This window comes from Marmota flaviventris, chromosome 2 (genome assembly GCF_047511675.1).
Source record: "Marmota flaviventris isolate mMarFla1 chromosome 2, mMarFla1.hap1, whole genome shotgun sequence".
NCBI classification, from domain to species: Eukaryota; Metazoa; Chordata; class Mammalia; order Rodentia; family Sciuridae; genus Marmota; species Marmota flaviventris.
In genome coordinates this window covers 178,105,280-178,117,808 of record NC_092499.1, presented here as the reverse complement: position 1 = coordinate 178,117,808, position 12,529 = coordinate 178,105,280, and the positions used below count along the sequence as shown (strand labels likewise).

Genomic DNA, 12,529 nt, shown 5'->3' with positions numbered 1-12,529 from the left:
ACTTTCACTTCCTTGGGCTCCGCGCGCCATCCAGGGGCGCGGTGATCCCTTAACCTGTGCGGGTCCCCTTCTATGCCTCGGGATCCAGCCCTCACTTCACTGAGCTCCAGATGGCCAACGGCCCCTGGCGGAAAGAGGAAGAGAGGGTCCCAATCAGCAATGGACCTGTGTTGAGAACTGGGGGTCCCCTGCGTCTCCGCGACTGGCTAGTGGCACAGATCGAGAGCGGACTCTACGCCGGGTTGCGCTGGGAAGACCCGGACAAGACCCTCTTCCGCATCCCCTGGAAGCACGCAGCCAAGCAGGGCTACCAGGCGCAGCAGGACGCAGCGCTCTTCAGGGTAAGGGTCAGGAGCCTACAGATCCCAGCCCGGGGGACGGCTCTTGCAGCACACGGTGGCAGCGGACCAACCCATGAGCTCTGTGACCTTGGGCCACTCGCTTGGCCTGGAGAACTAAGGGTAGTGTCCTCCATATGGGAGAACCTCAGACACCTCCTAAAACAGAATCAGTCAGGCTGGCGGTGGACCTACACCATCCCCATCTCCTCCCATCCCATCTCCCAATGAGATGCCTCTCATTCCAAACCCACCAGACCTTGGGCTGGGATGTAGCTCAGTGGCAAAGCGTCTGCCTTGCATTCCCAAAGCCCTGGGTTCGACCCCCAGTTCCAAAAAAGACAAAAAAAAAAAAAAAAAAAAAAAGAACCCCACCAAAAAAAAAATAAATAAATAAGATTTAAAACAAAAAAACCCAAACCCACCAGACCCTGCAGCTTGGGAGCCTTCTCCGTGCTCCCAATATTGGACCTTTTCAAGGCCCCTGCAGGAAGAACTCCTTCCGCTTGGCCATCCTTAACTTTCTCCAAGTTGACTCCTTTCCATGCACACTTAAACTCTGAAATCTCTCCCCAAGCAATAAGTAACCAACTGCACACCAGGCCATTGTCACCACTCCAAACACCCAGGTCACCTCCAGCTCCTCCTTCTTTAGCTTCACCTCTCCCTTCACACCAAGAAGCACATGCAATGTTCTCTTCATTTATCTCCTCCTTCCTAGTCCCCCCACCATGCCCCAGCACCCCCATCTGCTTTCTGTCCCTCCTGCTAATGTCTCTAGTTGCCAAATCCTGAGATACATCCCAGCCTTCACCTCCTTGACTTCTGTCACCTGGTGGACTCTCCCTTCTCCCAGAATCACTCTCACTTGTATTCCAGAATCTACCCCTCTTGTCCCGACCCCTGCTGCCATTTTCCTCCCACCTCCCAGGCCCCTGTTGCTCAGCCTCATATTTCCTCCCCTCCTCTGTGGGGGCTCCCAGCACTCCCTCTGGATCTCCCTCCTCAGCCTCAGCATGGAGGCTCCAGGCCTCCCCTCCGAGCCTCAAGCCTGCTGATCTTGCAGTCTCCCAGATGCTGTCTCCTGGGTGGCCCCCAGGCCCCTCAGATTCTGCCTATGACTGTACCACACTTGTCAGCTCACCCCCCACAAAATTCTGCCACCTGGGCACCTGAACCCTAGCTGCTCTGCAACTTCCAACCTCATAGTATCCAATTAGCGAGGCCTGCTGGCTCTTCCTGCAAAATATCTTAAACCCATTTCTACCCTCTCTCCCAGGACAACTGCAGTGACCTCCCTGAGCTCCCCCCTCCCCCACCCCCCACCCCCCCCCGCCCTCAGCCATCCCCTCAGTCCTTTCTAAGTGCAAAGATGTCCTCCTCAGAATCCTTCCAAGGCTCCTATTGCCCCTCACCCTGGCCTCAAAACCCTGCAGAACTGCCCCTCCCGGGCCTCCTCTCTCGCCACTCCCTTCCCTCCCTAGCTTGGGTTCTTTCACTTTCTAAATACTTTGTGTGTTGCCTTAGGACTTTGTACATGCTGTTCCCTCTTCCCCCTTGCCTGGCCAGCTCCCGTCAGCCTCAGCTCAAACATCTCTTCCTCAAGAGAGTCTTCCCTGGTGCACTCATTAATTTAATGCATTTATTAAGCACCAACTCAGTGGTCTCCCAAGTCATCCCCATGGGAGCCAGTATGAGTTCCCCATGAGTTTTCCTGCCTGAGATGACTGTCTCCTTACAGCAGACTATGAGCTGCACAGTGCCTGGCATACAGTAAGTAGGTGCTCAATAAGTGTTGAACAGGTAGATGCATGGCTTATCCCTTAAGCTTTATTCACTGTAGTTCAAAAGAGGGGGATTCTGGGGGCTGGCCCTCCCTATCCCTCAACCCACCACTAATATACATATGTGACTCCGTGGCCCCAACAATATGTGACTTCTGGTGCCCTGTACCCATGGGATAAAGCTTGGCCTTCAAGGACATTCATAATCTCTCTTCAACCCGTGTCTTCTTCCTTAATTCCTCTCCCCTTTCCCCCAGCACATACAGTCAAATATGAATTCCATATTTGCAAATTCTCCTGCTTGCCAAAATGTATTTGTATTCCCCAAATCAATACTTGAGGCACTTTTGCAACCATTCATAGATATGCACAGAATGACCAAAATGTCAGTTGCCCAGTGGGGACATCTGAAGCTGAGAGCACTGCCTTCTGTCTTCAGTTCCCACACGGTGAACATTGTCCCTTCCATAGTCTATGTAGTGCCATATGTTTAATATTTTGTGAGTGATGTTCCTATTTAGAATGACCCCCAAGCATAATGCTGAAGCGCTGTCTAGTGTTCCCTAGTGCAAAAGGCCACCATGTGCCTTAGAGAGAAAATTCATGTTAGATAAGCATTGTTCAAGCATGAGCGATAGTGCTCTTGGCCATGAGTTGAATGTTAATGAATCCAGTGTATATTAAAGAGTGTCCTTCAACAGAAACACATTAAACAATGTTATGGACTGGTCAGTCGAAGAAAATGTTGTGACCAGAGAATTGCAGAAACTTAGCCCTGTATTTCCCCATGTGTGTGCCTTAGAGAGAAAATTCATGTTAGATAAGCTAATAATGGTGTCATATTGGCTAATTCAGTGTTTGTGAAGACTTAACAGAACATAACTAACTTACATAACAAGAATCTGCGCTGAGGCATACATGCCCAACCCCTTGCTGATGTCAGACATTGCACTGTTTTTGCCATTGGTGTCTATTATTTTTGTTTTCGTGCTGGGCATTGAACCCAGGGGTGCTCTATCCCTGAACTACATCCTCAGCCCTTTGTATTTTGTATTTTGAAACAGGGTCTTGCTAAGTTGCTGAGGCTGGTCTCAACTTGCCCTCACCCTGCCTCAGCCTCATGAGTCACTGAGATTACAGGTGTGCATCACCATGCCTGGCTTCATGCCTATTAAGTTTTGCTTTTGATATGCTCTCTGGACTGTCTCATCTCAATATCCTTAGTTCAAAGATAGGCGTACAATAAAAGAGTAACAGAGAAGAATGCAGCAGATATAATGCAAACTGATGTCTCTGGTTCCATATTTTGCCTCAAGAATCTCTCATCTGGGGGCTGGGGCTGTAGCCCCAATGGTGGAGAGCTTGCCTAACATGTGAGAGGCACTGGGTTTGATCCTCAGTTTCACATATAAATAAATAAATAAATAAAGCAAGCTAAAAAAATACTCTCTCATCTGAAAAGTAGGAGGCTAATTAGAACCAAGTTTATTTACATTATTAGTATTTATATAATGTGACTCATTTAATCTTTTGGATCTAAATTCCCTTTTATAAAAGGAAGGAAGATTAATTCTTAAAGTCCACTTAATTCAATAATTCCATGGTTCTACAATGGACTCATATACTTGTAATAAAGATTTGTTAATATTTTAAAAAGAGATGTTCTCTGCCTCTGGAAGATTTCTCCTGTTTTATTGTCTATTAATCTTATAGTTTTATCTCCTACCCATGTTTTTTTAAATTATCTGGAGTCCACTTTGTTGGTGGCAACAGGTAGGGACTTAGTTTCATGATGATCCGGATAGCAAACCATTGCCATTATTGATATGCCATCACTTTATTTATTTATTGTTATTTATCACAATCCATAATTTGGGACATGACGATTTCTGATCAGCTGATCACAGCTGCCCTCTGACAGGATTGAGTTCCTTGAGACCCAGGCTCATATGTCTTGCTTCCCATCAAATCCACAGCTCTTGCTAGAATATAGTAGGAACCCAAAGACTATGGGAGGGGGAAAGGGAGAGCCCCAGAGAAGGATTCAGAGCCAGGACAGTCTCTCATCCCTCCGCACGGCCCCCCAAGTGCCCCCGCCCTGCTCTCCTTCAGGCCTGGGCTGTGTACAAGGGCAAGCACTTGGAGGGTACTGACAAGGAAGACCCCTCCACCTGGAAGACGAGGCTCCGCTGTGCCCTCAACAAGAGCATCGACTTCCGCGAGGTGCGCGAGCGCAGCCAGCTGGACACCTCCCACCCCTACAAGGTCTACCGGCTGGTGTCTGACCACACCTCCCGCCCAGGTACCACCCTGCCCCTAAGGGTAGTGGCCGAGGGTGGCTCTCTGGGCAATGATGGACCTGTTGAGCTTGAACTCTGGGGAATTTAGAAGGCGTTTAGATCTCCCAGTTTCCCTGTTAGAAAAGGGGGAAGGGCTGGGGTTGTGGCTCAGCGGGAGCGCTTGCCTAGCATGGGTGAGGCACGGTTCCATTCTCAGCACCGCATACAAATAAGTAAAAATAAAAGTCCATTAACAGCTTTTATATATATATATATATATATATATATATATATATATATATATATATATAGAGAGAGAGAGAGAGAGAGAGAGAGAGAGAGAGAAGGGGGAAGCAGGGGCTGGGACTGTAGCTTGATGGTAGAGCGCTTGCCTAGCACACGTGAAGCATGGGGTTCAATCCTCAGCACTCCATAAAAATAAACCAATAAAATAAGGCATGCTGTCCATCTACAACTACCAAAAAAAAAAAAGAAAGAGAGAAAGAAAAGGGGCAGGTCCCGCAGTGAGCTGCTGTGCTCTTGACTGGGGTGACCTTAATTGAGGGGTCCTTTTGGGGCCCTGGGAACAACAAGCTGTTCTTGCTCCATTCAGTTTCCAAGGTCCATGCTTCTCCTGCAAAAGAGGGCACTCCCTCAAGTCAACAGCAACCCCCTGGAGAAGCAACTGGGCCTCCCTGCAGGGGACATCAGGTCAGTGTGGCCTTTGAGCCCCTGAAGACTTGTGGGCTCAGTCACTGCTCAGCGAAGCCACCCCGTGGCCTTCTCTCTCTCTGTGATCTCCAGCAATATCATTCACCTCATCCCTCCATGAACCCCACCCATCCCCCCACCAGCTCTGCTTTCTTGGTACCTGTGGCCCCCCTCCCCCACCAGCCCCAGCCCCATCACCCTTTGACCTCCCCACCTCTAGTGTGCCCACTGTCCCCCCCACTCCATCTCCATCATTCTGTCTGATCACCTCTGTTATCTCCTCCCCATCACCTCTCCCCATCATCTATGGGTCATTGCTCTGTCCCCATTCCCCTGTCAGCTCCGGCCCTTTCTGTGTCCTTAACGTCCCCATCAGCCCCTGTTCTGTGGCTCTACCTCCCCATCTCCTTCATCTCTAGCTCCTTCACCTCCATGTTCACCTCCAGCACTTCTCTCCCCAGCTCTGATACTATCACCTCCAACACCCCTATCTGCTCTTTGGAGTGGGGAGGGTCTTGAGTTCTGAAACTCTAAAGTTCCCATCAGCCAGAGCTGGCCTTCAGTCTGCCAGACCTCCCCCTCTCCAGGTGGCATCAATCTAGCAACCTTGGGGCCTTGGGTCTCCTCTCTACTTTCATGGCCAGCCCTTTCTTCCAATGCTCAGGATGGCTCCAGATTAGCCACAGAGGATGAGGACAAGGAGCAGCCCCCAAGGCTGGCCCAGGAGGGCTCCTTGCCACCAGCCGCCCTCCTCCCAGACCCTTTGGCTGACCACAGTAAGGACTGGGTCTCCTCACCCGCCCCAGCTTCCTCCCTGGCCTCCCCCTGGATCTCCAGGTCCAGGAAGTCAGGGTGAGGTTGTGTCTGACTGCTCCCCTCCTTCCCCAGGGTACCAGGCACAGGACCTTGGACACCCCTGGAGCCCAGTGCCCTGTGAAGACTTCAACAGCCCTGGTAAGGAATCTAAAGGCCCTCTCCTAAAATAAATAAATAAATATCCTCTCCTCTGACCAGTGTGCAGAACTGGGGAGGTCTGGGGATAGGGCCAGCTAGCTGTGTCTCCTCCCCCACCGGGACTCCCCAAACAGCCACAATGCCTAGCATTCAAGGACTTAAGTTTGTGTCAGGCGTCTTTCTAAGTTCTCCCTATAGACCTGCAATATAGAGGCTGCCATTGTCCCCATTTTACATATGCAGACGCTCGACCTTGCTCAAGGTCACACAGCTAGTTACTAAAAGGTCACACAGCTCCTAAGGGGCAGTGGGAGAATCGAATCCAAGGGCTGCAGAGCCCGCAGCCCGAACTCATATTGAACTGTACTGCTGCTCCTCCTACCGCTGTGTTATTGCCGTTGCTGTTATTATTTCAACCAGTATTAAATCTTTGCTGGGAGATCCTAGAATCCCGAGATCTGGGCTAGGAGAGCCTCAAGGCCATACCCTCCTGTACAGGCGGTCCCAGACCCTGTGCTTTAACCACAGAGCTCGACTACCGGTTCGTCTCCACTGGAAGCTATCATTTTACTATCACCACTGCTAGAATATTATTGTGACTGATTGGGAGGGAGTGACAAATTCCCGAAGTGGGAGCCAGAAGGACCTCCCGGTGCGCCGCCCGGCTGTGTAGGCTGGTGGCAGGGGAAGAGGTGGCCTGCCAACGCTCCGCCCGCGCCCTCTCCCTGGTGCCCGCAGATTACTGGCTGCACGTGCGTCTTTTCTATGGTCCGGCGCTGGTGCGCGAAGCCACCGCGCGCACCGCGGAGGGCTGCCATCTGAGCCCCGGGACAGCCGCCTCCGCCGCCGCGCAGCGCCTGCTGGGGCCGCCCGCACGCTTGGCGCAGGTTCACTTCCCCGAGCCGCCGCCGGGCGCCCGCGTGCTGCGGCGCCTGCTGCCGCACCTCGAGCGCGGCGTGCTGCTGTGGGTGGCGCCCGAGGGCGTGTTCGCCAAGCGTCTGTGCCAGGGCCGCGTGTACTGGCGCGGCCAGCTAGCCCCGCACCGCGCGCAGCCCAACAAGCTGGAGCGCGAGCACACCTGCCAGCTGCTCGACACGCGCCGCTTCCTCGAAGGTAAGCGCGCTGTAGCTCCGCCCTGGACGCGGGACAGAGGGCTGGGCCGGGGGCGTGGTCACGCGGTAGCCAAAGGAGAGTGGGCATCCGAGAGGAGGATGCCGGATCTGGGCCCAAGCGTCCTGGGCTTGGGGTGAGCATCGAAACAAAGGTCACACAGCTCAGAAGCGCCAGGGATGGGAAAGAATATGGACATCAAGAGGGCTGGCCACAGATCCCTATCTAGGTCTATAAGGGGCGTAGGCGCCGGCATACTGAGGCCCTTAGATCTGTGACATAAGCCTAGGACTCAGGTACGTTTATTGGCATAAGAGCGCGGGGCATGGGGTGGGCATCAGAGCACTGGGCAGACATAGGTGAATAACAATAAGCATGGAGTAGGCCTAAAGACCTGAGAGTGGGCATAGGGACACCAGGGAAGAGACATGAACGCAGAAAGTGGGTGCAGATGTGGGACATAGCACAGGCACAAAAAAGCTGGCCTAGGACATGGGCACCCAATGGGGATGTGAGCTTACAGAACCTGGGCTCAGGATACAAGCACAAGGTGGGCACCGGGTGGGACGCCTGCTCGGCCAGCCACAGTCCCAGCCCCACAGTCCTGGTGCTTGCAGAGCTGCACGCCCACCTGCAGGATGGACGTCCCGAGCCGGAATACCAGATCCGCCTGTGCTTTGGCGAGGAGTATCCGGGTCCCCCAGACCAGCCGGAGGAGAGGCTTGTCATGGCTCACGTGAGTCACTCCCTCCATCCCAGGGAAGAACCACACCCTCCAGGCCCTCCTGTCCCTCTCCATACCCAGCCCCACCCCACCCAGACCTGTATGGCCCTCTGATATATATATATATATATATATGGGTGTGGGGACAAGGCTGTCACTAGGGCTGTGACTTCCCATGGAAACAGAGAGTTGACTGCCTCCGGTCCCCACAGGTGGAGCCGTTCTTCGCCCGTGATCTGCTTCTGCATGCCAGGCGCCTTCGCCCTGGCACCCCGCGGGGACCCCAGCAGGGCATTCCCGGATGGCCTTTGACAGTCAACCCTAGTCGGGATGCTTCTCCCTCTCCCACACACTAAAGGAAGCCCCACCACGGGGTGAGACACCCCAACCCTGCCCTCACTGAACCAGTGGACTTGGGGCCTCCCCCACCTATTGCCCTGATAGCGGACAGCTTAGGCGATGGTGGCCTTAACTCTCCCTGAAGGGAATGGATCCTGGAACGCCCAGCGGGGCGGAGGCCCGGCTGCTGGGCGCGGAGCATCAGCCGGAAATAGAATTCGACCTTGAGGCCCCAGGAAAAACAGTAATGGGGTTAGAAATAGGACTAAATCGCCTGTTGAAAGTCCAACGCGTCAACAGCTGCTTAGAGCTAGTCTTATGGTGCCATTGGGTTCATTTGCTTAAAGCCTAGTTGACCTCAGGGTGGTTCAGAGTGGGAACAACCAGTAGCAGTTGCTTGGCCTCTGAGGGACTCTGGGCTTCCAGATCCTTCCTCCCAACTGCTGCTAGTCTCATTCCTTTATCTGAGGGACAATGAGGGGGAATCCCGAAACAGAGGATTTGAACCCTGGGTTTCAGATGCTAACCACTGAACCACCAGCACAGTCTTTAGAGAGTGAGGCAGGATCCCAAACATAACCCTAAGGCAGAGGCCACAGTGGCAATCCAGTCCCTCCCCCAGCCCCACTCATCTTCACAAACTGTGAGTCGTGGAGAGGACTGGGAGGATTCCCAACTGGAAGACTTAACCTCGATGTTAAATCCCCCCGCCTCATGGGTAAAGCAACATTTTTCTTCCTTTTCTGATTTCTGACTTTATTTATAGGAATCCTCTTACAGATGCCAACATAATAAATCTTTTAGTGATGCATTAATAAGTGCCTGTGTGTGTGTTGCTTCGGATTTTGCCCAGAGCCTCATACATGCTAAGAATGGACCGTATCAGAGCTAAACCCCCAGCCAGTAAGTTACTTTCATGGGAATAAAACTGTAAGATTTAACAAGGACAAAAGTCAATTAATAGCTGGCACAGTGGTGCATGCCTATAATCTCAGCAGCTTGGGAGGCTGAGGCAGAAGGATCATGAGTTCAAGGTCAGCTTCAACAATTTAGCAAGGCCCTAAGCAACTCAGTGAGACCCTGTCTCAAAATAAAATATTAAAACAGCTGGGAATGTGGTTCAGTGGTTAAATACCCCTGGGTTCAATCCCTGGTATTAAAAAAAAAAAAAAAGTCAATTGTTGCTGGTTTTTCAGTCACTAAACAGACTTTTTCTTTTTTTTTCTTTTCTTTTTAGTTTTCTCTGTCTTTTTTTTAGTTGTTGATTATATGTCATGCTGAGAATCAAACCCAGTGCCTCACGCATGCTAGGCAAGCACATACCACTGAGCTACAGCCCCTCAATAGACATTTTTTTGAACACCTATTCTGTTCCAGGCCTCTTTCCAGTGTCCAGTGCTGAATACTAGGGATAGAGCAAAAATAGCACAATCCCTACTGTCTTGGGGTTCACAGCCTATATTCCTGTGACTGTCCCCTAATCTCAGGAGAGGCAGCCCTCTCAGAAGGGGTAGTGTTAAGGAGTTAAAGAATCCTGAATTCAAATCCTAGTATTATCATTCACTAACTGCGTAACCTCAGAAAAGTCACTTAACTTCTCTGAGCCTTAGATCCCTCTTCTATTCAAAATAAGCTATGAAGACCTCCAGATCAGAGTTGGTCCAAGGAGTAAACATAGTGAGGGGAGTGAGCTGGCCTGACACAGAGTAGGTGACCACTGTCTTGGCAGTGGGCAAGAGGGAGGATACTGACCCATCCTCAGAAGAGCTGTCCTCTGGGCCTGAATGGTGTCTGTCCTCCTGGACCCCAGCTAGAGGCTGCAGCTGGGGTGCCTTGGTGCTGCCTTCTGTGTAAGAGAGCCTGATGACCCCTCACTGTGGCCCGGATTGCTGAAAAGTTGCCAGCTCCGTTTTAGAGATGGAGAAACTGAGGTTTGACCAGCATTTTCCTGAGGCCTCCTGGGAGGATCTCTCTGCTCAAATGTCTGTCCTCCCCACACCTGGCACTAGAGGGCGCCAGGGCTCACAGAACTGGGCTCTGCCTCTGCTGGGCACCCTCCCCCGGGGCTGGCGGACAGGGTATGTGTGGCCTCCGGGGCTCTGGGTGGCGGGAAGGAGGTGATAGAGGAGGAGAGGAGAAGCTGGACCAGCGGTGGGGACCTGTGGCTTCTCTCTGTCACACTCTACCTGTCTCTGGTGGTCTTAGCAGCGCACACCCTACCCCACCTGGCATCTCTACCTGTCACTGTAGTCCCTGCTTCCTCTCTGTCTCTGAGGGTCTCTTCGTTTCTCTTGGTGTCTGGCTGATTCCAACCCACCCTGTTGGCCACTTGCCTCTGTGTAGCCCGGGTCTCTCCCTGGAGGTGTGTCTGTGCATTTTGTCTGTCTGTACCTCCATCTCTGCCTGCTTCTCTCTCCCCCTCTCTCCCTCTCTCTGCTTCTCTGTTTCTGCCACTCTCTCTTTTTCTCTGTCTCGCTCCATCTCACATCCTGTCCCTCCCTAGCTGCTACCACCCAGCACATGTGGGCTGAGGGTCTCCGTCCCTTCCCTCCCACCTCCTCACCCCTGGCAGCTGCTCACAGGCCTCTCCTGCCGGCCCCTCCTGGGGCTTGCAGGGGGCGGTGAGGGAGGAGGGCCCGGTAGGCTGCTGGGCCCACCCCTTTTTGCCTTCCCAGGCCGGGAGGCTGGGCCAGTGGGCCTTTTAACCAGCCCGCACAGGCTGCTCCCGACGCGAGCCCTGGAGGCCGTGCCTGGCCTCTGTGGTCTCTGCAGCCACCAACCCGGCCAGCCTGGCCAGCATGCAGCAGCCGCCGCCACCACCACCGCCTGGGCCCTTGGCCCCGGCCACCGAGCCCACCAAGCCCCCCTACAGCTATATTGCCCTGATCGCCATGGCCATCCAGAGCTCACCGGGGCAGAGGGCCACGCTCAGTGGCATCTACCGCTACATCATGGGCCGCTTTGCCTTCTACCGTCACAACCGGCCCGGCTGGCAGAACAGCATCCGCCACAACCTGTCTCTCAACGAGTGCTTTGTCAAGGTGCCCCGCGATGACCGCAAGCCAGGCAAGGGCAGCTACTGGACCCTGGACCCCGACTGCCATGACATGTTCCAGCACGGCAGCTTCCTCCGTCGCCGCCGCCGCTTCACCCGTCGGGCAGGTGCAGAGGGCACCAGGAGCCCTGTCAAGGCACGCCGGGGACCCGTCAGGGCCACCAGCCAGGACCCCGGAGTCACCCACACCACGACCAGCAGGCAGTGCCCATTCCCACCAGAGCTGCCAGATCCCAAGGGCCTAAGCTTTGGGGGTCTGGTGGGGACCTTGCCAGACAGCACGTGCCCAGCAACTGCTGATGTCACCAGGCCTCGGCTGCCCGTGGAGCCCAAGGAGATGTCCACACCCAAGCCTGCAGGCCCAGGGGAGCTCCCAGTGGTCACTTCACCCTCCCCGTGCCCAGCGTTTGGCTTTCCTGCCAACTTCTCTGAGGCCGAGGGCTTTAGCAAAGCCCCCACGCCCGTCCTGACCCCCGAGGCAGCCGTTGGGAGCGGCTACCAGTGCCGACTGCAAGCCCTCAATTTCTGCATGGGCGCCGACCCGGGCCTGGAGCACCTGCTGGCCTCTGCAGCGCCCTCCCCGGCACCCCCCACCCCGCCAGCCTCACTCCGGGCTCCACTGCCCCTGCCAGCTGACCCCAAGGAACCCTGGGTCGCAGGAGGCTTCCCTGTCCAGGGAGGCTCCAGCTACCCACTGGGGCTGCCCCCCTGCCTATACCGGACACCAGGAATGTTCTTCTTTGAGTGACAGCAGCCTCACCTCTGTAGGGCCTCTGCCAAACCAGTGCCAGGCTGAGCCTGGCTCTAGGACCTGGAGAGTTCTCAAAGGACCAAGCCCCGGCCGGCCAAGCACAACCTGGACGGGAAGCCAGGACTGGAGCAGCGGCGTTCAGCTGGGCCCTGGGGGCCCCTGGAGAAATTGGGGGTGAGGGGGCCGGGGTCCTTGGGATTTGTTCTGTGGCTCTTGGGCCCAATAAAACCAGTATGATGAAGAGGGGCAGCTTGCTGGGTAGTTGGGGTGAGGGCCGGAATGCTGGGTTCTACGTGTGGCGGTGGAGTGGTGCCACAGGGGCTGGGGACCCCTAATGGAAATGCCTCACTTGAGGCTTTCTCCTGCTGGGGACTTTCTTGGGGAGTTTCCCAGGAGCAGAGAATGAGGGCAGGCACAGGAGGGACTCAACCAAGAGACACCAGGCAGGGCGTGAGGCGGGGCTGGCCTAGGGGTCCGTCTCCAG

The 12,529-nt window shown here is 54.3% G+C and overlaps 2 protein-coding genes across 3 annotated transcripts; both read left to right on the top strand.

Moving 5' to 3' along the window:
• LOC114100424 (interferon regulatory factor 4-like) lies at positions 1–9,057 on the top strand. 2 transcript variants are annotated; one of them, XM_071608827.1, is made up of 8 exons: positions 3–341; positions 4,235–4,424; positions 5,015–5,112; positions 5,777–5,888; positions 6,001–6,066; positions 6,805–7,179; positions 7,794–7,912; positions 8,113–9,057. In XM_071608827.1, exons 1-8 carry the CDS (start codon positions 111–113, stop codon positions 8,254–8,256), a joined length of 1,335 nt encoding a protein of 444 aa, XP_071464928.1. In that variant the 5' UTR covers positions 3–110; the 3' UTR covers positions 8,257–9,057. The 2 variants fall into 2 exon arrangements, with proteins under 2 accessions (XP_071464929.1, XP_071464928.1); XM_071608828.1 differs by lacking the exons at positions 5,015–5,112; positions 5,777–5,888 and having other exon boundaries at positions 1–341.
• Positions 9,058–9,151: 94 nt separating this feature from the next.
• Foxs1 (forkhead box S1) lies at positions 9,152–12,281 on the top strand. The gene has a single exon (XM_027945272.2). It carries the CDS (start codon positions 11,038–11,040, stop codon positions 12,040–12,042), a length of 1,005 nt encoding a protein of 334 aa, XP_027801073.2. The 5' UTR covers positions 9,152–11,037; the 3' UTR covers positions 12,043–12,281.
• The last annotated feature ends 248 nt before the right edge of the window (positions 12,282–12,529 follow it).